The following is a 24,306-nucleotide window of genomic DNA, read 5'->3' as shown; positions in this document are numbered from 1 at the left end:
CACCAATCGGGAAACATCCATGCTTGTACATGGAGCTGTTGCACAGAACGATAAGGTAAGGTGGATCAAGCAAGATAGAATACTCGACTTGGTCGTGAACATCCGCCCTCTTCACAGCCATCAAGAATTTCGAATTAAAACCTTGTCCTCCATGTCTCGATTGAAATCGAATTGGTCCTCAGATAACTCGTCAAGAGCCATGCCCTTGTCTTTGCTGAAGTTCTACCTCAACCAGGCATGATGAGTGAGCCGGCTTATATAATCAAAATGAACCGGACCCACTCCAAGCAGCCGGCGATGCCAGAACTTCCGTTGCCCAGAACCTAGCGATCGTCATAGGAGCTACATCGAGCATCAATTCGCACAAAACCTTCCAGCGCTGAGGTACCAAACAAATGTCTCTGCAACAATAGCAAGTCGTGAGCCCGTTGCTCTGTGAGGCGATCTTGAACATCCGCCCAACATGCGCGAGTTCATGAGCTATGTGCAGAGCGCGTTCTACGACGCCACCGGCTGGAACCGCGACAACTCGTACTCGACGCTCAACGCAACTGCAGATGGTAGGCTTGACGAAATGCGCAGAGCTCATTTGGGGAACTGCACATTGGACCAGCACTGACATGAAGGGCATTGGCAGCACTCCTCAACTTCCCAACACCGCAGGGCCTACGCCTCACACTCTCCTCTCTCGCGACCCCTCACTTTGCGACATCATACCAGCTCGGCTCCGTAGGCGTAGTCGACGGCTCCATCTCCTACCTTTACTCCTCCGTGCCCCTCCGCGCGCACCTCACCCCGCAATCCGATGCCGTACCATTGCCGGCACTGCTGCGCTCGTACCGACCGCTCGCCGACCTCCCGCCTCGAACCTCGAAGCCTTACCCCCTCCTTAGTCCGGCCGCGGCCTCCCTGCTCTACGGCCGTTTGTACCTCCCTGAGTCCATGCTCGAAGCTCTCGTCGTGAAAAGGATATCCCCCGCGCTGCAACTCCAGCTCAGCGCCGTCTCAGGAAAGTTTCTCCGCAACGGAGGCACTGTCTTGGGACTGGCTCAGTATGATGTCGGCAGATACGCTATCGAAGGCCTAGGTTCGTCCGACGGCGGCCTGCTGGGCTTCAGAGGCGCGTACAACTTTGGTGGTGATACAGAAGATATCCAAGCTCTACGATCGGGCGGCAAGCTGGGCGGACACACGGACGAAGCGAAGGAACGAATCTACGGACGCTTCAGCGCCGGCGGGGAGATCTACTACGGCCTACTTAACAAGTCGGGCGGCGTCAGTTTCGGCGGACGCTTTGCGACGCTCCCGGAGCACCGCGGCACCCCGCTGACGGCGACAATGACGATCAACCCCCTGATGGGCAACATAAGCGCCAGCTACGCAGTAGTAGCAGGCAAGCACTGCAGTCTCGCGACGAGGATGGACTTCAACGTGTACAGCTACGAGAGCGACTGGTCCGTGGGCATGGAGCTGTGGCGCAAGAACCTGACCCGCAACCTCGAGCCCGCGCTCTCGGCCGAGAGCTTTGTCAAAAAGGGCCGCAGTTTCCAGGCAAAGCTAGAGTGGAGGCTGGACGACGAGCTGCCCGAGTCACCGAAGCTGCAGCCGAGGCTTGTCGTGGAAGAGCCAGAGCATGAACGGAAGAATCAGCCGAGAGAACGCAGCTTTCAGGCGAAGATGGAGTGGAGATTGGACGATCCTGCGGTGGATAGAACGAAAGAGGCGGCGGCGGCGGATGCCGGCACGGCGGCAGAGACCAAGGGCGCGGATGAATACGGCAGCGTCATCAAGGCGCGGCTGGACCAGAACATGAAGATTGGGGTCTTGTGGGAGGGGAGGGTCAAGTCCCTCCTGTTCAGTCTCGGCAGCGCAATCGACCTGCGCAAGCTCGACTCGCCGTTCCGCACGGTGGGCGTGGAAATTCAATTTTCATCATGAAAAGGAGTCAATGGTCTTTTTGGCCAGATTACAGCGTACCCACCGGTAATCTTCCCTGATGCGACGTTCTTCCCGACATCTCGGTCGCAGAAACAGGCAGTTGGCGCGTGGCAGAAGTTCCCGGCATCCTGGCACGGCTGCACACTCGAGATCCTTAGCACCTGAGAGGCTGAGTTTACTAGTACTCTATACTACCTGTCAAGGTTGGACTCGACAGATCCCGGCTTCGTGGCTACGGGTCTCCTTGGGCACAATCCGAGGTGACGCCGCAGCTATCGATGCAGGATGGCGTCGGAAGGGCCGTGGTGGCTGCATGAAATAGGAGGAGAATGCGACGTTGCCTTTGATAGTTGTTCTCTCGGAAATGTTAGCCGAGAGGAGAAAGCAGAACTCAGAAGTGGCTCTGGGTCTCGAAGTCTCTGGTGACTTCCGTAAGTAATGGGACATGGTCGATTGGGTTCTTCATGATGAAATCATGGACGGAAGCAAGCGACCGGCTTGGCTGAAGCTTGACTAGCAGAAACGGCTTAAGCCAAGCTTTCTTGGCAGTGGATGAAAGCCACCCGCATTCAAAGGGCTACCGCGCGTACAGTTATCAGTACCACTCTTGGAGATGTGAAGAAAATCTTCCCACTTCACTGATAGAAGTCGTGTGCGTCCTTGTCTAAGATGGGTTCAGATTGGAGGAGAGCTGAACGTCAGTTTCCTCTTAGAATGTCTCAACTCATTCAGCCGTAACATATTACACGAAGATTAATCCCCAATCAATGTTCATGATTATGGTTTAACTATGTCGGTGTTTTGCCCCTTTCGAGCAATACCAGCAATATCGGCGATATCCCTCACCATTGGATGAGTATCAAATAACGAGCGCATTCCTCGCAACGTCAAGACATCCCACCTCATTCCTGGATGCTGTCAGCTCCCCAACTGGCACTATCCTTGGTCCGTTGCGCTAGCTCGGCGCGGGTGCCCCACGCCATCAGATTTTGTGCCAATTTATTCGGGCTCTCATTGGCCCGCAAGCTGGCCATCAAGGTTCTCCGCACTAGCTTAACCATCAAGGTCCTCACTCTGAAAGTCGAAGCAGGTGCGTTGGCGGACCTCCAGTCTTTCTTGCACGATAGTTGCATGTATTTGTGTTAGAAGTAGCTGACTTTGGCGATGCTTGCCATGATTAAAATCCACATGTCCTGGCGCATGATGGATAGAATCATGGAGAATAACTACAGAATACCTTGCACTGGTCGACTTGCGCTGCTCTGTCTTTGTTTCATGAATGCGGAAGCTGCAGGGGAACAGGTGCTGGGTTGTCTTTGATAAGAAACCCGTGAGGTAAGAACAAGGTGCGAAAGTGGATCTACATCGACGTTTGGCCATCAAGGTCCTCACTTCCATTTTGCGCATCCGCCTGTGCCCGTCCCTGCGCCTTCCGCCCGAGCCTGACACCCGTGCCGCTCTGGTCAACCGTTCCTGGGTCTTTCCAAGTTCTCTCTGCACACTCGTCTTTTGCCCAAGGTACCTCTTGCTCGGTATCACCGTCGACCTCGAGAAAGTGAACCGTCAAAACTCTAAACATTAGACAGCTTTTCTCGGCCGTCCAACAATCGTTTCGAGGCCACCGATTTGTTCAGACGGGTTCCCTGCACGTCAGGATATCGTTTTCGTACCTCGTCGTCCAATAATTCCCTCTCGTAAATTTTCTTTTTGGTATCTATCAGACGCCGTGCGATAGAACATCGATCGAGTGCCCCAAAGAAAAACAGCACACAGCAATCCACCTTGACGTCTCCCTTTGATCAGCCGCGCCATACCAAAGAACCACAGAAAAACCACCACCGGACAGAAGAACCGAAACAAGATATTTCCTCTTCCTTTGGTCTGCAAAGTGCCGGGTTTCCCGCTTGCTTTTGTGGTTCCTCCGTCCTCGTCGAGTCCACCCTGGCTGTTTAAGCGGGGGGTCCCTCCGTCCTCTTATGCCATCCTAACCCCCCTCCGCGACCGACGACCATCCGGGTTCTCGACACATCTTGCAACGCCGTTCCACGCCGCGCAAGTTCGCAGCCACCGCAGCCCACTCGCCCTCCCTCTCTTCGAGAATCGACAAAGAGAATTCCGATTCTTCATCGTCTCCATCAGAGTATCCCCTGCACTTGGCGCATAATATATACTGCCCAGCGCCTGTCTCGGAGCCTCAATCCTCTCCATCTACCAAGACGCCAAGCTGCGAGCCAAGACCTTCGAGGACCCATCTCCCAGGACGCACACCTCGCCCTGCCGCCCTTCAGCTCTTCGTTGCTCCTCTCTGTCGCCATCTCATTGCGCCTCTCAGACGACTTTGGCCTGTCGTATCACCTCGGTAAACGCATCTAGCCGCCGCTCAACCCAGTCTCTCGGAGACGCACAGGCTTCGAGCCCAGTCCGCCGGCACTTGTCACATATCCCCGGTCGATCAAGAAGCCGTTGCTCCAACCTGTACCACCGGTGGTGCCTCGAGCTCGTCTACTTTGCTGTCACAGCCTTCCGGGTACTTACCTGTCTGCGGTGACCAAGACCAGAGCCTTAAAGCAAGCACCCGTCGCAGGCTCTGCCAGCATCTGTAACGTATTCAGCAAGAAAATCAGCAAAAATGAACCCTTTGGAAATGTCAGCGGCGAAGCTCCTCGCCCTCCGCCAAGATGATGGCTCCGGTGCCGATGCCGTCAACGAGTGCGGTGCCGCTGCCGTCGATGTCAGCAACAAGGGACTGCGTATCGCCTCCATCTTCATCATCATGGTCGCTTCGATGCTTGGTGGTTTCCTCCCTATCTTCCTGGCCAGGACCACCAGAATGCACGTTCCCAAAATGACCTTCTTCATCTTCAAGTATGTCGGTACCGGTGTCATTATCGCAACCGCTTGGATGCATCTGTTGGCCCCTGGTGTCGAGGCTCTGCACAACGAGTGCTTGGAGCCGATGCTGGGCAGCTACGACTGGGCTTTCGCCATCGGCCTGATGACCGTCATGGTCATGTTCCTGATTGAGATGATCGCATCCAACGTCGCCTCGTCTGCTTTCGGCAGCCATGACCACGAACTTGGCCACAGCAACAGCATGGCCACCAAGACCAAGGACATTGGGACCGATGGGACGAGCGCTACTGAGGTTTGCCCCCACGACGTTGACACTGAGAGGGGCGCCGGCTTTGTCGACCCCAAGAAGGTGCCTGGACTTCCAGACGACGTTAGCTACCCGCCCGGTGGAAGGGATCATCTCGGCCATGCTCGCGACCATACCGAAGGAGACAGCCACAACGGCCTCGCTGGCCAGTTGATTGCCATCTTCATTCTCGAATTCGGTGTCGTGTTCCACTCCATCTTCATTGGACTCGTCCTCGCCACCAGCGACGAGCTCGTCGTCCTCCTCATCGTCCTTACTTTCCACCAGTTCTTCGAGGGTCTCGGTTTGGGCTCTCGTCTTGCCACTGCCACTTGGCCTTCCCACGGCCGCTGGTGGCCTCACATTCTCGCCATCATCTACGGCCTGTCGACACCCATCGCTATTGCCGTTGGTATCGCTGCTCAGCCGAACAGCGCCAAGACCCAGACACTTGTCAACGGAATCTTCGACTCTATCAGTGCCGGTATTCTGATGTACACGGGTCTGGTTGAGCTTCTGGCCCACGAGTTCATGTTCAACCCGCAGATGAGAAACTCACCGCTCAAGGTGCAGCTCTTTGCGTTCGGCTGTGTCGCGCTCGGTGCTGGTGTGATGGCTGTCTTGGCCAACTGGGCCTAGGTGTGACGGACTGACCATGACGGACGTTGTGTGCAAACGAACGATGTAGAATTGGTGAAAACGGAACTGGAAATGGTAAACGGATTATGGGGCAATCGGTGAAAATGATACCTGGGTCGGTGAGCCGGTGTTTAGTGCACGGTGTGGAACATTACTTTCGGAGGCATTTTGGATTTTGCATTAGGAGGAGTTTTGCATACGCCTCTCAGTCAGGCATATAATGGGATAGTGATAGAATGAATGTTTGCAATCGCAATTGCTTTGAGTTAAAAATTGGCACTGGTGATATTGTAATTGCATATGAGCTTGCTCTGAAGATGTGATGACTATTGATCATTGTGGCTGGTCGTGCGGTAGTATGAGACCACTGCTTCGTGACAGCTCAAGATACAACGAGAGGCTGCAAGCTTCGGTGATCACGAACTCATGCAGATGGTTTCTCATGATGTATCCTTGTCATCGGAGTGAGGCTCTGGCGTCTCGAGCATGAGCCCCTCATTGAGTCGAGCATTGGCCCCACATGGAATGGCGCTGAACCGGAAATATTAGATAATCGACGCTCGGACTCAATGGAGGGTCCCGGTGACTCGGTATTAAGTGAAAAAAAAAAAAGAAAAACATTCTTGAACCGATGACACACGTGATCTGTCGCCCCGCAGGGCAAAGAGCCCTGCGCCAAGCTCCGGGCACCACCAAAAATTTACCATCGCAACTTTCGTGAACTTGTGCCTCTCGATCTGTTGACCGACCGACCTCATCGCCAAATTTATCGCCCAGCGCCGCACCCAGTCCACCCTTCTCCCCCCAATACCCAATCAATACCGCAAAAATGGCCGGTGGAATCAACGTTCGCGATGTCGATGTAGGTTAACACCACGTTCTTCTCCATCTGGAGACCTCTCAGCCGAAACCCAAAGACAAAAAATCGCAAGATTTCTTCGAATGCTCGAATTGCGACCAAGATCACCACAAGAGTACTTTCCGATGACACCGCACTGTCCACGCCACATCCTCGAAAGCCCATTGCGCCGCCACTGCACTCCGGTCACGATCTCGCGAGTACACCCCGAAGCTTGATCTACATCCAGAGGTTGTTGAAATAGACCCTCTTGGTGCATCTTGCGGATGTCGCGACCATGACATATGGGGGAGGAAAGAGAGATGCAAAGTGATGACAGGAAGTGCAAACCAGGCCGGGCTCATCGAGTTGTGGAGGACATGTCGGCGAGGATTACAATTGGGAGAACAGGGATACACAATTTGAGGATACGGAGCAGGCGCGAGGGAGTCGAAAGACTTCTGATGACGGAATCATGCTAATTGGTAATCTTTTTCTCCGGTGCAGGCGCAGAAGTTCATCAACGCGTACGCCGCTTTCTTGAAGCGTCAGGGCAAGCTGCCCATCCCCGGTATGTTTAATCCCCGACATCCCTCCTCGAATGACAACTCGTCGCTGACCAATCTCCGCCATCAGGTTGGGTTGATATCGTCAAGACCGGCCCCGCCAAGGAGCTCCCTCCCCAGAACATTGACTGGTTCTATGTCCGCGCCGCCTCCGTCGCCCGCCACATCTACGTCCGCAAGACCGTCGGTGTCGGCCGCCTCCGCAAGGTCCACGGCTCCGCCAAGAACCGCGGTGTCCGCCCCTCCCACCACGTTGACGCCTCCGGCTCCGTCGACCGCAAGATCTGCCAGGCTCTTGAGAAGATCGGTGTCCTCGAGAAGGACGAGGAGAAGGGTGGCCGCCGCATCACCCAGTCCGGCCAGCGTGATTTGGACCGTAAGTTGCCTTTCTACATACATGTCTTCTCAGAGCATCCATGCTAACGTACCACAATAGGTATCGCCCAGACCACCGCTGAGGCTGAGGAGGAGGAGGATGACGAGTAAATTATTCCCCCAACACGATTTAAAAAGTTGTTTGCGGTAAAATAAAATGAGGTTCCGGGTCATGGCTACGGCAATGGGCATTGGGTTAGGCGTCTGAAAATGGATTACGGGTTTCATGATTGCAACATTTGGAACCACGACCAAATTCAAGTTCCGTCTTTACCTGGTGTTTTGATACTCTCTTGACATGTAGTGTGTGTGCTACACGCCCCGCAGAATTCACGTCGGACCTCACGTCGTCTTCACTGCTGTCGCTCCTTCCTGCGTGAAACGATGCTGCGTGAGTTGAAGCGTGGCTCCTTGACGTGATCGACTTCCATACCCCACTCGCCATCCAATCTCATGCTTTCCACTCCCTCGCTGACGCGCTCGTGATTGACGCGGTTGCACACTCCTTCCCGCATCGAATGATCGTTTCACTCACTTCACTACCTGAATTCAGCCAACTGAAGACGCCAGTCTCAGGTTGAATATCTCAGGTTCAACAACACGTCCACGATTACTAGCGCTTCAACGCTTGTCACCACGTGCCGCCTGATATCAAAATCCTCGCCTCATTCACACCTTAGTCTTCCATCCTTCCGGCACTTCTTTTCTTCGTCAGCCTGTCGCTATCCTTCTGGCCTCAACAGTCTATCCCAGAACGCATCGCAACTACGCGCAGTCACGACCTTGAGTCTCATTACGGCAACTGCACCAGCTCACTGAACTTATTCCTCCCAATCGACACCTTTCTTTCCTCATCATTCGGCAGGTGTTCTATATACAGCCTGACTGCTCTCGCTTCTGTCACGGGTCTCCTGCAGCTACAAGTCTTCGCTGCTCGTGTCACTGGGAGTGCCGACCTGTCGCTGCTTCAATATCTCATAAACCTTTCACGGTTTCATTGTTATTGACTTCGCCGGTCTGCTTGGTGTGTATTCCCATACCCTGTACCTTCATCCCCGCGCCTAGTTCTTCCAATTGTCGCGCTCGCCACGCGTCGCACTTCTCCTTCATTGCTTTTCCTGAGTATCCTGATTACTTCACTGACTCGACGCAAGAGTACATGTCGAAAAGCTTTTCTCACAGTTTGAGCCCCTTCTCTAACTCAAATTCATCTTACTGGGACGAATAAGTTGTCACCAAATAATTTAGCTTCCTGCTCAACAACACTTGCCGAACCAACCAAACAGCATGAACTACATTGTTCGTTCTACCCCTCAAGGTGCTGCCAGCACTGGAGAGCAGCAGAGTTCTTCTGGTCCGGGTAAGATATCCTATCCCTCTGCTACGCATATGTACTTAGCTTACATCTCACTCAGTCATCGTCTTAGAGAGAAGATCATGTGATGTTGCGGTACCTAGTGTTGAAGTCCACCGCCAAAGTCTGCCACCCACGATCGATCGCATTGTGACCCCAGGCTCGAAGAAGCCGGAACACACCAACATCGAGGTCGCCGTCAAGAGAGAGCCTGTTACCGAAGGTGATTCCTCCACCCAGTCGCCCAGGAACATTTATTTCTTCAAGAGAATGGTGGACGGCCGCCCCCACTTCGATGCTCTGCAAGAAATTGATTCAGGCCGAACGCAGCTGAGTGACGAACAAGCGAATACCGAGTACGCGCTTTGGGAAACTGAACAAGGCGATTTCATCTACAGGCAGTCCGGGACCGACTTTCGAGTGCTGAAGTGTATCGGAAACGCTGAGTATCGGGGCGAGGAAGGAGACGCCCAAGTGAAGCACAAGTTCGCCACCAAAACCTTGGGCTTCATCGCTATTAGGGGTTCAGATTCCTCATTGGATGTTCTCAAGCTCGCTGTGAGCGGTACATCATTCATTCCTCTCCGAGAGTCGAAAGATAACTTTCTCTACCATGCGCGATGGCACCGACGAGTGAAGAGAATGGCTCGACACCTCGGTCTCAACCTTCGAACCTTCTACGATGGCGCCGGCAAGCCGATGACGGCAGATAATTGCGGCAATTGGAGAGCAGGTCATATCGAAAAGAAACTCGCCACATACATGGTCTATGCGATGGTGTTTGCCCACGATATCAAGCCAGCAGACAGCCACGACATCTCCCTCAAGGACTTGAATCGACTTCGCAAACGCCTCCGATACCAAGGCCTCGCGCCTCATTACGAAATCCATATCAGCAGAGCGCCGTGCGGTACGCCTCAGCGCCCCGGCCAGTGCATCCCGTTCGTCAGAAAGCTGGGCCAGGCGGCGGGCATCAAATTCACGGTTCATTCTTAGGAGAACAACCTGATCCTTGATGGCTCGGTACCTCACAGGCCCAGAACACGACCGGTGAATAAGGAACTTTCCGCTCTTCACTCTCAAGAGTATCTTGCTGTCTCCAGTCTCAGCAGCGACTACGACAGCGAGGAGGAGGATCTACTAGTTCACCTTGCCGAAGCCGAGGGCCGCAAAGACGACATTGTGTATGACGGATTCGAGATAGCAGAAGACGAGCCTCGCACCTACGGTGCTTGCGCTGCCGATGACGATGAGGCCGAAACAACTGACACGGATTCCTCCCCCCTGCCTCAGCAGCACATACCCCCTGAAGTTGCGACCAAATTTGGCGAGAACCTGCGGGCGAAATTTACTCGAAAGGAGAAGCACACCACAGAATCGACCCCCGAGACTACCGAAAGCACTGAGAGTGTCGAAGAAATTGAGCGAGAACTGTCTTACGTTGATCTCGACCGGCCCCCTTCGCAAAGCCAATACTGGGAGGCCCCTGCTACCGCGTCCACCGATGTAGCACGGCCGGTGCGCAGAGGTGCATCAAAGGCCGACTCCAAAATGAGACGGTCTCTCAAAGTGAAGAAGAGGAGGGCAAAGGCGCTCGGAAAGAAACATTCAGGTAATACCCAGACGCAGAACGCTGTGCTTTTAGGCTGCTGGCTGACAGCATGTTGGACCAGGGGGCTCTGTTTTTGCGGCTCGCCTGGGGGCGATACTCGGCTCAAGTCAGCGGATTGGTTGATGCAGCTAGCAGATTAGTTGCGCCGTAAAGCAAGTGTCAAAGGATGGCTCTAACGATTGGGAGTTTGAGAATATCTTGCTGGAATTCTTTTATCTTTTGGAGTTGGAATTCGAATTGTTTGATGGCCATGCCGCTCTGACGGCTCGAGATTGGGTCATGGAAGTACGGGAAGTTGAGTAGGTTGCCTTCAAAGAGGACAGAGATTGGGTTTCCTCATGTAAGACTATTACAGCTTGGAAGGTTCGCAACTACTGAGGAAGACGCAATGGTATCACAGTCCAGCAGACAGCAGAAAGACTGTTATGTTAAACTACCTTGTCCTCTTGATTTGTTGTTGTCTTTCAATCACGAAGACAGTAAAATTACATCGAAGACTCTGCTTTCAGAAATTAAAAGCTTTCATTGCCTAAACTCGAGACTTTAATCTGAGTCGTTCCCCAAACTTGTACAACAACCATACGGCAGGGATAAAAGCAACTCCAATAAACCCAAGAATCGAATTGCCCCATCCATCACCCACAGCTTCGTACAACTTCCCTCCGCAAAGCGGAAGCAAACCCCCACCTAAGCTACGCAACACGGTGCTCGCGGCAACCGCGCTGGCTGCATGCTCGGTGAAGGCATCGACCAAGTACGAGTTGATGGACATGAAAATGAGGATGGTACCGACTCCCACCAGGAAGGTGCCAACCAGCGGCACCATGAAATGAACGTTGTACTGCAAGGTCCAGCCGTACAGAAACAAGCCGACCGGGACTAGAAGGCTGCCTGGTATCAATGGCGGAAGTCGGTATTCGGGCTTCATCTCTCCTTTGCCGGCTATGGCTTTCACAAGCTTGTCGGAGAGAGCTCCGAGGGTTACGTTTCCTACAATGTTTCCGATGCCAAAGCCCAAGTAAGTAAGGCCGACATCGCCTTTACTGAGCCCATATCGGCTCATGAATGTCGAGGTCATGGTGGTGAAGATGATGTAGATGAAGCCGTAGTTGACTGCGGCGCAGATAGAGAGAGTCAGAACAATGGGTGAATAGACGAGAAGTCTGGTCGGTCGAATGATTGCGTTCAGGAATGTGGCCCGCGGGGGCTTCTTGGATACCAAAACGGATGATATCTCCGGGTTTCCGTATTTCTTACGTAGTCTTCGAGCTTTCCGTCCTAGTAGAGTTGGCGAATGAGTTTCTCGGAGCAGTAGTAGCGTAGCGATGTAGATCGCTCCCATCTATTGCACATCTCGTTAGTTATGAATTCCGGTTGATCTTGACTTGTTACTCGTGGGTGCATGCCGCAATTGCTAGGAACCAAAAGTTCCACCGCCAACCAGTAGCCACCGACAAGTAGCTTCCAACTAAGGGCCCAATGGCCGGACCTAAAAGCACTGGTAGGTTCCAGACCGCAAGCCCCTTTCCTCGTTCCTCCTGGATGAACAAATCTGAGACGCTAGCTGGACCGATAGCCAACGGGCAGGAACCAACGAGGCCAGTGATGAGACGGAAGACGATGAGCATCGGTAGTGAAATTGACAGTGCGCAAGCAACATTGGCTAGGATAAAGAGGAGGGAGTTGATGTGGTAGAGAATTAGCCGGCCGTAAAGCTCGCTCAAAGGTCCGTGAATCAAGGGTCCGAAAGCATAGCCAAGCACGAAGATGGAAACACTGAAGGATTCGAGATCCACGTTGGTGGAGTGAAACTCTCTCATTGTCTCGCTCGTACTGGGTGCGAACATTGAAGAGCCGAATGGCCTTGGAAAGAGATTGTCAACATCGAGGCAATACCGCTTTTCGATTCTTGAATGATAGAAACTTACGAGATTAGGGTGAGTGTTGATATGAGAAGGACGTTGATCCACTTCTTCGACACTGACCAATTTGTTGGTTTCTCAGCATCTTCATCTCCTTCCCAGTCAACGACAACTGGAAAGCTCGCCCCTTCAGCGCCATTTTCGTCAACTGCAAAGGTTGCTGGGGCCGTTTCTAATTTTGCCATCTTATTAGCAGAAATTGCAAGAAGCAGCGTAACTTCATGGCCTTACAAACATCGAGTTTCCCAGCAACCCACGACCATCGTCTTCACTTATACAAACACCGGTCAACGGCAGCGTACAATCATCGGCTGGCCGAGTGGGTCTAAACCGACATCTCGACCTGGCCGGACATAACGGCCTCGAAGGAACCCCTGCTTGCTGACACGGAACTGGCTCCACGCTGGCGAAACCGGCCCAATGATCATCTTGCTAGTTGTTCCACGCAACGGCTAGGGCAAATCTGCAACTGACGCCAGCCCAAGTTGGATAGAAGCAACGCCATGCGAATGTCGTCACTTCGAGTATCGTCCCGACTACATTACTCGCTTTGCAGCCGCGATTGTTTATCCGGGTTTACTGTGGCGTCTTTCACCTTGTGTTGTCTTCATTGGTCGTAATTGCCGACGGGCCGTGTTTCTGATATCAAGTTTCAATGTCGCTTCGTCAATCGTCGTTCTGCCAGTTGCATGACCAAGCCGTCATGTATTTGGCTGTGGGTGCTGGCATTTCTCACTTCCCATGATTGGTGAGCTTTGCGGAGAACACGGTTCGCCTTGACCGTTCTTGCTGGTTGCATTCCATTGACTTCCTGGCCACTTGCTGCAAATATGTGAGGACATCTCATAGCGATTTCCTTGAAAAAAGAATCTCTAAGTCTCTCTACTTGATATTTGCTACGGCGTTCAGAGCTGAGCATCATCCAGAGCCACTGATGCATTTCTTCCGCCCCGACGGCAAAAGCGGGTTCTTCGGGGCCGACTTCGGACGGAGTCCGCCCGACCGCAAAGAAATCTTTGGCGCACGTGCCTTCGCTCTCGGATTGTGTCACTCAACAACTCAACAGTGTCGTTGACCTCCGGCATCGCGAATCACTTTTGTAACTGAATTCATATCCTGTAATTACCACAGCCTGCAGTCAGAAACTACAAACGCTTCATAATGTCTTCCACGCCATCTCAACCACCACCGGCCACCGGCCCCTCTGCGCAATCAGACCCCGCCACCTTCGCTCACATCGAGAACTACATCTCAACCCGCTGCAACGCATCCCCAATCTACGCCTTCCTCTTTAACCCCGGCCTGAAGCTCACTCACGCCTCCAAGGGACTCATCATCGCACGTCTGCCCGTCACCGCGAACCATTTGAACTCGTCAGGAAGCATCCACGGCAGTGTCTCGGCGACCATTGTGGACTGGGCTGGCGGCTTGGCGATCGCGGCATGGGACCTCCGTGAGGCAACGGGTGTGAGCGTCGATATCAACATCAGCTACCTCTCAGGCGCCAAGTTGGGAGACGAAATTGAGATTGAGGGCAAGATTGAGAAGGTCGGAGGCAGCTTGGCGTTCACCCACGTCAACATCTACAAGGTCAACCCAGCCGACGGGACCAGGGGCGCTACGGTGGCGAACGGAAGGCACACCAAGTTCGTGAGAAGTCGATGAAAACTCATGAGGAGTGAATGGAGTGCGACTAGTGCTTGGAGACTGGGTACGTTACCCAGGCCCAGGGCACCAGGCGGGCCATCATCACAAGGCTGGTTCATGGCTGCTACTGCTGCTGCGGCCGTTGATGATCGAGCTGGATTGATAATGGCTGGCGCAATGAACTGTATGAATAACGAGTAGAAAGACAGATATCAGAATAGCAAGGTTCGTGATAGCTGCCTAAACAAAGTCAGTATCTGAATCCACTGTTCGGCGTGCCGCGGTTGAAGCTCACGAATCATCAGTGGGCAGATCCCGGAGTTGACTCCTTCTCGTCGGTTTGTCATCAGTCTAGCTGGCCGTTGAGATATGACATACTTACGGCCGTTATCGAGGGAACCAGGATCGTCACATGTTGAGGCCAAAGACGGCTGGTTAGGCTAATGTCCATCTACTGGCTCACGCTTAATAGGATCGTATTGGATACAACTCAGGCCCCACACGGTTCGGACTCTGATCTTGTTGTCTTTAGCAGAGTCGACATGGGGGTCGGAAATCTGACAACGTGGAAATAACGGAACTAAGCGCTAATATGAAAAATATATCCTGATCCGGATCTCAGCACAGCTATGAGAGGTGTTGTACCAAAGCGGGTTTAAAGGCCGTTGGACGAAAATCAGGTCCGGGTTTCGAAGGATCGTAACCGAGCCAGGCAGCAAAATAAAAGAGACCCGTTGCAGCGTTGCTATCGAGGTGTCTGTAGGGTAATAATGGTTTGATCTGGCCAGACGTGCGCTAGTGCTTATGCCGGAGGTAACCCTGGCAAGCCCTTACTGGTCGACCGAAAATGTTAACATCACCCGCTTCAGGATGACCATCCCGGCTATCATTTCGCCTCTTATTTGACATCGTTCTTCATCTCGAAACTATGATACTAGCATATAATGAGTGACTTTTGCACCACATACCATGCGTTAAACCAGCTTAGCGCAGCAAAGTATCCAGCCACAGATTGTCCATCCGAGTCATCATGAATGATCTTCGCCCTATGATCACAAAGTTTGCCCTCGACTCTAAACCACAACAAGTCCGAGCCAGCAAGCCAAAGGTTCGCAGTGGCTGCGTCACCTGCAAGTAAGTCACATATAGAGGATCTGCCTTACTCAATCGTAGTAGTGATACTCATGCCACCTCTAGGCTTCGCCGCGTCAAGTGCGACGAGGGCAGACCAGCGTGCGCGGCTTGCTTGAAGTACCAAGGCCACTGTGGAGGCTACAAAGAAACCAAAACTAAGCCCTCCAAGTTACCACCCAAGCATCGGTTACTGTATCCAAAACCGAAACAAGAAAAGAGCAGAGTCCTCGATGTACTTCTTGAGCCAAACTACTCGACTCTCGTCTTCTCGAGCCAGCTGGAGAAGGACCACTTCGACTACTGGCTATCCTTCACCAACACCGCCATTCTGTTCCGATCCGATCTGCTCACGCAGATTATCCCGCAACTCTCATGGAACGATCCAGCCATTAAACATGCAGCTTTGGCCGTAGGCGCTGCGGCCCTAGGTGCCACTACGCGAGAACAACGTCTCCTCGGGCGAGGTAGATTCGACTCGGATGCTCTGTTCCACTACACGAAATCGATGAACATCCTCTACTCAACACCAATGTCTCTCGAACGTACGCTGACAGCATGTCTTTTGTTCATCATCTTCGAGTGCTTTCGAGGCAACAAGGCAGCTGGATTGAACCACATCAACCACGGGTCCCGCATCCTTGACCAGTGCCCACCAAGCCAAGGCGCGGATTCGAGCCCCCTGCTAGAAGAAGTAATGACTAGCTTCCAGTATCTGAGTCTCCAATCTTGGACTCACGGCGGAGCGCACCCGAAAGAGACAAAGACCAGAGTACCGTGGTGTTGCCGCGGACGCAAGACGCGGTACGCGGTCGACGAAATGCCCACGAAGTTTGAGACGCTGGAGGCTGCCCGCCGCTGGTGGAACGTCGTTCGCCACCACGTCGAGCATCATGCACCGCTATACACTGGGTTCATAGTTGAGGGATCTACCGCTCCATTACCAGAGAAGCCGCCGCTTGAGTACACCTCGCCGAGCTCGCAAGCACGCGTCCGGAGTTTTGTACGCTTCACCGACGCCTGGCACCTTGCCTTCCAACCGCTCGCCGTCAAAGCAGAGACCGAAAAGGAGGCGGACTTCAAGAGCTACTATAAGGCCATCAGCCTCAGAATACACTACTTGTACCTCTGGAGCGTGATACGCTGTGCCGGCTGGACCGATGTGGAGGACACCAAGCGCATCATGCCCGCATTCATGGACATTATATCAATGAGCAGACAGCTCCTCGAGGTCCACGATGCGGAGAACCGGAATGGTGCAGAGGCAACAGAGATTTTCACGATCGAGGACGGCCCGACTTGGCCTCTGTGTACTGTGTTCCTCATGTGCACAATGCCTGGAGTGAGACATGCTATCGTCAAACTCTTCAAGGACTTCCCTCGGCGTGACGGGCTTTGGGACACAAGTGCATTCCTAGTCATCATGGAGTGGGTGAATACGATGGCTTCGACGGGTCGTATCACGAACGACCAACGGCATGTTGTCGACTGTAATGTTGTCTTTGGCGAGTCCTCCGTGACCGTTGAGAAGCAGCTTTGGGACCCTGTGGTGTTGGATTGGGAGAGTCGCAGTGTATGCTTTAGCTACTAAGTACCTGTACGGGTTGACCATGAATGATTGTTCATACTCTATGTGACAGCCTAATGTAACTATGCGCTGACAGGGAGAAGGTCGTTGTCTACGTACTTTTTAACTTAGACAAGATAGTATGGTGATAAGAAACCATGTTAAGCAGCGTCTTATTCTGGTGTGCTCCGTATCTTACTCTTACCGCTCACGCTGCCTGTCTGATGCCTAGGTGGGCTGCCGGCGGGTGTTGGTCTGCTAAAATTCGTTTAGCACCCGCGGGATCCACGGAGAGGCGAAACCGACACAAGTGTGTCAGTCTTCCAACTGCATACAAGATTGACTTAATCGAAGGAGCATCCCATGGCAAGGCAAACCCTGTATTCTGAAGGACTTACTGTGTTTATTAATTGTTATCAACACCGTCCCACCACGTGAAGTCTTAAACCCAGTAGTAGGAGCCCAGCATAGAAGAAATAATGTAGTAACACGGCCTAGTGGAATCACTAGGTGTATTGATCTGTAACCATTGTTCACTAAGGATATGCAGCCATGGCTCTTGTCTAGCAGATAAGTCATCACGACATCACAAAAAGAGAAAAATAATGATTTCGTGCATGTAGCCATCGACTCGATGCATCGAAGCCATCGGGGTTCCATCGGTCACCGTCGTCCAATGCGACAACCTCACAAGCAATGCCCTGTCTCTTGAGAGTTTGATTCGTCCCTTATTTTGACTGCCTAAGCTCTTAGAAAGCTAAGCACATAGAGCGCATAGTATTGGATGGCAGCTGCCAGAAATAAGCCCTTCGTGTCGTACTACGAGCCCACCGCTTCGTCCGGATTTTGAAACGCTTTGACACACGCAAGACAACCTGTATCAGACAGCCCCTTGGAGCAGTGCCATATTTTACAGAGCCTAGATGATGGTATGGAGGTAGGGAGGCGCTGTCTACACCTGTCCCAGTCATGCCACAACTCGCCTGCGGCATGCCCGCCTAGAGTGCCACTCAGCAAGTTATTGTCACATATCTCTGAACAGCACGGTCCAATTACTGGCCAGGTGTCCGCTGCCAGACGTACGACCAAGCTCCTATGGCAGCGCGTGAACTGGAGACTTGGTGTTTCAGGAATCCATGTTGCCCTTGGCTGAATTCATCCCGTCGGTAGGGCTCCCCGCGCCAATGCCATGTCTGCCGCGGATCCGGGGCCAAGAAATCATCAAACGAACGAAAAAGAAGGATTAGGCGGTAGCTTAGCCCAGAAGAGCAAGCGATCACCCAGAAGAGCCAGCTCCTTGCGCTGATTAACACCGAAACCGAGAGGCTGAACAACGGGCCCATCGCCCTATCCACCCCTTGTCTATAGAAGAACAAGCATCCAGCAGTATGCCAAACCCACTGTCGCGGATGTCAGGCGTCTCGACCTCGTATGAGGGAGTCAGCACTGCAACTCCACGAGGACTGAGGAAGGAAAAGAAGGTAAGAAATAAGCTTAGAATGCATATGTTATAGTGCACGAGGGTCATATTGCCTTGACGCGACTGCGTATAAAGGAAACTCATTTCCGATTATTCAACATTGATCTTCAGCAAACAACTTCCAATCATCGCAATCCGTCTTTTCTCTTCTACTGCTGCCAGGTGCACGTTAACTATTATAATCAACATATTTCTTCGACTTTCCGTCAATTTACACCTATCACCACCACCATGCAGTTCTCCGCCATCTTCTTGACCGTCGCCGCCTTTGCCGTTGGCAACGCTTTCGCAGGTGGGTAGTTCCTATCCCATTCTAAACCGCCTGCATAGTACACGAGGTATACTTTGTTACAATTCGCTAACCACGTGAAAATTATAGCTTCTGTGCCGCGCAGTTTCGTCGACGGAAAGGGCAGCGCTCTGTTTGGAAATGTTGGGACGGCATGCTCTGTAGGCGCCAAGGATGGCGAATGCGATCGATTCGGGCGCTGCGTTCAGTTTATTCCTCCCAACGAGCAGTCTGTTCTCAATCAGGGAAGGGAGGTAGCCACTTGTACTGCAGGTGGACAGACCGGCACACTCTGAAAGGAGTCTCGAGGACATCTGCTCGTGAGATCAAGTCTTAGATGATGCTTGAGACTCATGGTCCAATACAATCTTACACGAATCAATTGTTGTGCTCAAACAAGGTCTGCAATATACCGGTACAAGCACAGCAGTGTCTCTCGATGGTTGGCTACGAGATTGGCCAAGCCTTAACCAGGACTCATGCGGACCTGTCATTTCAGCTCGAGGAATTACTAAAAGTATGATAGTGAACAGTAGAGGCACCGATTAAAGAGAAAAGCAAGAGAGGGTAGCTTCGTCATGTCTTCTTTAGGCGCATTTCAAAGCAAGAAAGTTGTTCTGCCCGCCCATCAATCTGAACTATTCGTACTAGGACCAATCAATAGCCAACTCAGACGCCCGCCTCTGGTTTGTTTCATGCAACCTGCCTATCAACCTGTTGATTGCCGGCGCTAAGTGATATATGCGGCCGTCACCCGTGAGTCGACCCGTGGCCAGTTACATATTTAAAGCCTTACCGTTTCTGTTGAATCATTTACCACTGATAGTCTTTTACCTTTTCATAGCTCTATCACTTACTGGGCATTGAGCTACTACTTGTCGTCTCCAGTTACAAGGCAGTATTTACCCCTTGGTCTCAAGCCTGGAAGATGATGTGCTCGGCTTGCCAACAATTCATAGACTCTATGATGACAAGAGAAGAAAAGCGGCCTACATCTCATCACAAGACCTGCCGAAGTCTCGAGTGTGCCGTTAAAGCCGTTTATTATGTATGTAATCGGTTGTGGGTAATTCTGCCTCATGACGCAAGAAACTGGATCCGCGGTGAAGCTTCTAATTCTCCAATTGCTTCTCACAGCGTAGGCGTGGAAACTGGTAGTGACCCCGGCATAGATCACCAAAGATGGATCCTCAGTCCGATGTCAATCACACACGCCTTACGGGCCTACGAGAAGCCTGGATATGAGGGTGAAGAGTTCTTTCGAATTTTCGCCAATCCACAAGCCTTCCCATTATGGACTTTCCCAGACTACGGCGGTATTACCAGGAAGCATCTTTCAGACGCATTCCCTGCATCGGTATATAGGAAACCTGACGGGAACGCCATTTCATTGTAAAGACTGAAGAGAACTATCATGTCTATTCTATTAGTCTGTATTAGGAAGATTGTCACTCAGGCTAAAAACGGGTTTGACTGACCGCTTTGTAGGCTCCTCTCAAACCTACTCGCTCAAGACATATTCTGAAAGCACTTCATCGCAGCAGACTTTTGCTCACGTGGATTCGTGGTTCCGAGATTGCAAAGTTAATCATGAGAAGTGCAGAGAAGTTGCCACTGATCCAAAGTGGTATCCAACGCGCCTCATTGATATTGGTCCCTTGGATACATCGAGTTTTGTCTGCCGCATTACCAACACTGGCGATGAAACTCCTCATGGCCCCTATATGACTTTAAGTCATTGCTGGGGAAGCGCAAACAGTCTCATTCTGACCAAGAGCAACGCCGCCGAGCTTTTGGAAGGCATTCCTCTAGAGAGCCTACCACGTCTTTATCGAGATGCAGCTTGTTTTGTTCGGAAACTTGGTGTACGTTATCTCTGGATAGATGCTCTCTGCATCATTCAAACGGGAGGTGGCTTGGCCGACTGGCGACACGAGTCGACCCTGATGGATAAGGTGTATTCTCACGCATTCTGCAACTTGTCGGCTCTGTCTGGACTGGACAGTTCAAATTCCCTATTTACAGGCGGGACGTCGATTCTTGCCGACCACCACTTAACCACTACACCTTCGGAGGTCAGACAAATCCATGTTATCTGGTCGATGCGAATTTCTGGGAGGAGGAGGCCAGGCGAGCCCATGTCAACACCAGGGCATGGGTATTTCAAAAACTCCTTGTTTCTCGGCGTGTTGTGTCTTTCGGCGAGCGTCAGGTGTTTTGGAGTTGCCGGTCAGGTCGTGCGGCGGAGATATGGCCCCCGGATATTCCTGTCAAGGATCCCTACGAAGGTCCGCGTATCGAGGATCTTCAGCTTGGCGACAACGGAGCCCGCGGAAAGACGAAAAGCACACGAAAAGCATACGATTGCTGGTCCGAAATCGTAGTCACATACACTGACTGCAAGATCACGTTCCCCAGCGACAGAATGATTGCTCTCTTTGCAATAGCTAAGGAGATGATAAAGGTGCTCGGAGATGAACACATCGCAGGCATGTGGCGTCGCCATCTAGAATCGAAGCTCCTTTGGAGAGTGCCTGCTGTGTCTACTCCTTCTGGCTCACCGCCTATCGCCTATTCGCCTATAGGGCTCCCAGTTAGTCTTGGGCCGCCGTAGACGTTCCTGTCGCACCAGGCAGACTGTATAAGCCCGATCATTAGCTCATCAAGGTTGAGGATTACCAAATTGAGTACGTAACTGACGAAAAGACCGGCCTAATCTCTGGTGGGTGGCTACGTTTGTGGGGTGTATTGAAGCAAATGAAACTTTACCGTCGCGAAGGGCCGCACAGGAGAGACGATGACCATCATAAACCAGTCTGGAACGTAGTAGTCAACGGGCTAAACCCTAGAGAGGAATAACGCGAGAACCACGTCAAGTTGGATATGTTCCATGACAATTTTGACGAGCAGAACGACAACTCAATACTGCACTGCATGCCTGCTAAGTGTCAAGAGGTTCACGGTTTTGACCTTGAAACCATGAGCGGACCGATGAAATATACGATTACGAGCTTTCAATGTTATTGTTCGAAATGCAGGACAAGGAAAGGTGCCTTTTTCGCCGCCTTGAAATAGCTCATTTGTTGACTGGGCCAGCAAAGTAAAACGCTCTGATTCGGCAAGAAGGAGAGAACGAATTCCCTTGCGAAGAGTATCTCGAAGGAAGGCAATTGATCTGTATAATCTGACATTTGATATAGACTAGTCTCTTAACCATGCTCAAGTTCTTTTCAGATAATCTTTCAACCTACTGAGCTGTGTCTTGGCGAAAATCTTGAGTATTTTGACTTACTCTTTGTAGGTACTAAGAGAAAGGCCCCAGTAGCCTGTCATCTTCGGGTTCTCTACGCCTATCCTAAATCATAACACACAGAAAATATGAGCGGGCGGAAGCAGCTAGCGTCCGAGCCTTATGGTAAGCACGCTCGAGATATAGCTGATTCGAGCGACGTGAGACATGTGTGAGGGAGCACATGGGATCCTGACGGGTCAGATTCCTTCCAAGCCACCAGGAACAGCGCATTAGCTCTGCGATCGGCAGGTGAGCAACTTCAGATGAAGAAGCTCAGAAGTCAAGGTCTAATGCGCTATATTTCCTGAATGCGCATCAAATACTATTCTGTTGATTTCTCGTCACTTACTTGCCTTTCCTATGCATACCGGCGTGCCCCGAGGGCTTTCGTGGAATCGTGGGCTCAACACGCTCAAGAGTAAGATCCAGGCGAGAGGTTAGGACTACCTTAGTATATGTGTGTACGGTACATAATTACATTGAGGGGCGTCTTTTCGGTCTGACAGAATGTGCAAGACAAAGAAAGGCAAAAGTCGGTCAACCATGAGACTTCCCGCAACACCATCAGAACCTAAAAGTCTAATTAAACCCTTACGACCATACGATCCTTCGCTGGCGTTAAAAGAAAAGAAAACAAGAAGAACTCAAGTCACGCATATGCTGACACCAGGCAGTACTTGATCAATTCGATCCAGACGGGGCTCGAACCCGCAATCTTCTGATAAGATCCCGAAAATCCACGGGGATTTCTCTATTCGCGAAATTAACCGAAGTCAGACGCCTTATCAGATGAGCCACCGGACCGAAGCGAACTGAGATGATTGCCTACTCATCGATGGAAGTGAAACGGTACACGATGGTCTCATAATGAATTGCGTAGAGTGAGATGCAGAGGTGTCGGGGTTGTGGTCTCAAGGCGGGTGTAGTCTTAGGTTGTGAAGACAACGTGGTGGCGGGGCTGCCTTATCTGACTTATACGAGAATTGAGACCATCAGCCCGGGCGGGAAGACACTGATGAGTGGCCGGGGGTTAAAGACTGATGCACGACGCAAACACGCTGAAAGACTTATACGAGGTACTAGTAATTTGATTAAACATTGGTATCTCCACGAAATGACGTGCGCCGATGGGGTGTCCCTGGTATATCCACCCATGTGTGTATGTACGTATAGCCGGCGGAACAAGCAAGTGTAATCCAAAGAAACCTTGTCCAGAAATTCTCAATGCGATGCTCCATGCCATTTTTACCAATTTCTCACTCTTCTCACGAACTTTCACCACGAGGCACAGGGACTCTAGGCCTTGTACCAGTTCTCGGGAGCGTCGCCGAGGCACTCTCCGACGGTGACGGCGCGGTAGCCCTTGGACTTGAGGTTGTCGATCATCTTCTGCACCAGAGAGACGACAGTCTGCTGATGGACGTCGTGGGAGAGAACAATGTAGCTGTTGCCCGCGGCGTCGGCGCTGAGCTCGTTGTTGAACTTCTCAGCCGAGATGTGCGTGGTCTCGGGGGTGTCGTTCTCGTAATCCTTCGTATCGAGGCTGGTGTCGATGACGTGGTAGCCCAGGCTGGCCATATCGCTCAGGCACGCGGCGTCGCAGGAGAGGAACGGCGCGCGCATGTACTTGGGCGCGAAGCCGGCGATACGGCGGGTTGCGTCCTCGAGCTGGGTCATCTGAGAGATGCGGTCCGCCGAGGAGAGGGTGCTCAGGTCCGGGTGGGAGTAGGTGTGGGAACCGATGAGGTGACCCTCGGCCTTCATGCGGCGGATGTTGTCCGGGCCGGGTGCCGTCTCGATGTTGCCCCAGTTGTTGCCGTTGACGAAGAAGGTAGCCTTGACGTTGTTTGCGGCGAGGGTGTCGAGCAGCTGGGAGGTGTAGGTGAAGGGGCCATCGTCAAAGGTGAGGGCGACGACGCCGTTCTGTGTGCACTTGGAGATAACCTGGCCAACGGCGGGACCTTGACGGCGGACGAGAGGGCTGTGAGAGTGATGTTAGTTTCATGTCTGTGTCCGAGGCCAAGAAGGGTATGCGGGAACCTACCTTGCGTTGGCGAGGGTAGCCAGTGCAGCGGCGCCAACAACAGTTGAGAAATGCATGGTATCGGTTGGCTGATGAGTAGGGGGAGGTTGAGTGGCAGGGAAGGATGAGATGTCAGTGAGACTGGGGGACTCGGACGTGAGTAGATATTAAGCTACAAGATGCTTGATTAATCTTGGCTGTGAGTGCTGGATGTAGGATGAAGTAGAGTCGAGAGGTTGGGTAGAAGGGGAGGGGGAAAAGACGACTTATATGACCCAAACTTGGGACGCAACGGAGATTGGTTTGAACAGGGAAACATGGAACAGTTGACGGTCAGAGTTGAAGCTGGGCCCAAGCCAAGAGTTCACGTATGGGTCGACCCATCTCCGTACCTAGAATAGAGTCTAATGAGAAATCCGCTAGAAGGTAGAGAACCCGCACGGCACAGCCTGGCGGCGGGGTGGTGGACGGACTGGATAGTCAACCTGCCTCAT

The 24,306-nt window shown here is 52.2% G+C and overlaps 11 protein-coding genes across 11 annotated transcripts; 9 read left to right on the top strand and 2 right to left on the bottom strand.

Annotated features, from left to right (window-relative positions):
* Positions 1 to 463: 463 nt before the first annotated feature.
* Positions 464 to 1,938, top strand: CCOS01_01754 (uncharacterized protein; the record flags this gene model as incomplete). The annotated part of the gene is made up of 2 exons (XM_060449947.1): positions 464 to 560; positions 638 to 1,938. The coding sequence occupies 2 exons, from the start codon at positions 464 to 466 to the stop codon at positions 1,936 to 1,938; spliced, it is 1,398 nt and encodes a 465-aa protein (XP_060318597.1).
* Positions 1,939 to 4,567: 2,629 nt separating this feature from the next.
* On the top strand, positions 4,568 to 5,716 carry CCOS01_01753 (ZIP zinc/iron transporter; the record flags this gene model as incomplete). Its single annotated transcript, XM_060449946.1, has 1 exon — positions 4,568 to 5,716. One exon carries the CDS (start codon positions 4,568 to 4,570, stop codon positions 5,714 to 5,716), a length of 1,149 nt encoding a protein of 382 aa, XP_060318596.1.
* Positions 5,717 to 6,545: 829 nt separating this feature from the next.
* CCOS01_01752 (40S ribosomal protein S19) lies at positions 6,546 to 7,606 on the top strand (the record flags this gene model as incomplete). Its single annotated transcript, XM_060449945.1, has 4 exons — positions 6,546 to 6,578; positions 7,062 to 7,125; positions 7,191 to 7,496; positions 7,557 to 7,606. 4 exons carry the CDS (start codon positions 6,546 to 6,548, stop codon positions 7,604 to 7,606), a joined length of 453 nt encoding a protein of 150 aa, XP_060318595.1.
* A 1,176-nt stretch (positions 7,607 to 8,782) lies between these two features.
* CCOS01_01751 (uncharacterized protein) lies at positions 8,783 to 10,584 on the top strand (the record flags this gene model as incomplete). The annotated part of the gene is made up of 4 exons (XM_060449944.1): positions 8,783 to 8,855; positions 8,911 to 9,794; positions 9,846 to 10,461; positions 10,523 to 10,584. The coding sequence occupies 4 exons, from the start codon at positions 8,783 to 8,785 to the stop codon at positions 10,582 to 10,584; spliced, it is 1,635 nt and encodes a 544-aa protein (XP_060318594.1).
* A 406-nt stretch (positions 10,585 to 10,990) lies between these two features.
* On the bottom strand, positions 10,991 to 12,568 carry CCOS01_01750 (uncharacterized protein; the record flags this gene model as incomplete). The annotated part of the gene is made up of 3 exons (XM_060449943.1): positions 10,991 to 11,803; positions 11,931 to 12,324; positions 12,390 to 12,568. 3 exons carry the CDS (start codon positions 12,566 to 12,568, stop codon positions 10,991 to 10,993), a joined length of 1,386 nt encoding a protein of 461 aa, XP_060318593.1.
* Positions 12,569 to 13,544: 976 nt separating this feature from the next.
* Positions 13,545 to 14,048, top strand: CCOS01_01749 (thioesterase superfamily protein; the record flags this gene model as incomplete). The annotated part of the gene is made up of 1 exon (XM_060449942.1): positions 13,545 to 14,048. The coding sequence occupies one exon, from the start codon at positions 13,545 to 13,547 to the stop codon at positions 14,046 to 14,048; it is 504 nt and encodes a 167-aa protein (XP_060318592.1).
* A 1,012-nt stretch (positions 14,049 to 15,060) lies between these two features.
* Positions 15,061 to 16,752, top strand: CCOS01_01748 (C6 zinc finger protein; the record flags this gene model as incomplete). The annotated part of the gene is made up of 2 exons (XM_060449941.1): positions 15,061 to 15,164; positions 15,228 to 16,752. 2 exons carry the CDS (start codon positions 15,061 to 15,063, stop codon positions 16,750 to 16,752), a joined length of 1,629 nt encoding a protein of 542 aa, XP_060318591.1.
* A 1,687-nt stretch (positions 16,753 to 18,439) lies between these two features.
* On the top strand, positions 18,440 to 18,793 carry CCOS01_01747 (uncharacterized protein; the record flags this gene model as incomplete). Its single annotated transcript, XM_060449940.1, has 2 exons — positions 18,440 to 18,500; positions 18,588 to 18,793. 2 exons carry the CDS (start codon positions 18,440 to 18,442, stop codon positions 18,791 to 18,793), a joined length of 267 nt encoding a protein of 88 aa, XP_060318590.1.
* Positions 18,794 to 19,425: 632 nt separating this feature from the next.
* On the top strand, positions 19,426 to 19,893 carry CCOS01_01746 (uncharacterized protein; the record flags this gene model as incomplete). The annotated part of the gene is made up of 1 exon (XM_060449939.1): positions 19,426 to 19,893. The coding sequence occupies one exon, from the start codon at positions 19,426 to 19,428 to the stop codon at positions 19,891 to 19,893; it is 468 nt and encodes a 155-aa protein (XP_060318589.1).
* An 18-nt stretch (positions 19,894 to 19,911) lies between these two features.
* On the top strand, positions 19,912 to 21,111 carry CCOS01_01745 (uncharacterized protein; the record flags this gene model as incomplete). Its single annotated transcript, XM_060449938.1, has 3 exons — positions 19,912 to 19,930; positions 19,986 to 20,362; positions 20,503 to 21,111. The coding sequence occupies 3 exons, from the start codon at positions 19,912 to 19,914 to the stop codon at positions 21,109 to 21,111; spliced, it is 1,005 nt and encodes a 334-aa protein (XP_060318588.1).
* A 1,974-nt stretch (positions 21,112 to 23,085) lies between these two features.
* CCOS01_01744 (polysaccharide deacetylase) lies at positions 23,086 to 24,306 on the bottom strand (the record flags this gene model as incomplete). Its single annotated transcript, XM_060449937.1, has 3 exons — positions 23,086 to 23,770; positions 23,834 to 23,953; positions 24,248 to 24,306. The coding sequence occupies 3 exons, from the start codon at positions 24,304 to 24,306 to the stop codon at positions 23,086 to 23,088; spliced, it is 864 nt and encodes a 287-aa protein (XP_060318587.1).

This window comes from Colletotrichum costaricense (assembly GCF_030867565.1).
Source record: "Colletotrichum costaricense strain IMI 309622 chromosome Unknown Scaffold_2.1, whole genome shotgun sequence".
Classification (NCBI taxonomy): Eukaryota; Fungi; Ascomycota; class Sordariomycetes; order Glomerellales; family Glomerellaceae; genus Colletotrichum; species Colletotrichum costaricense.
This window is presented reverse-complemented; position numbering and strand designations above follow the sequence as displayed.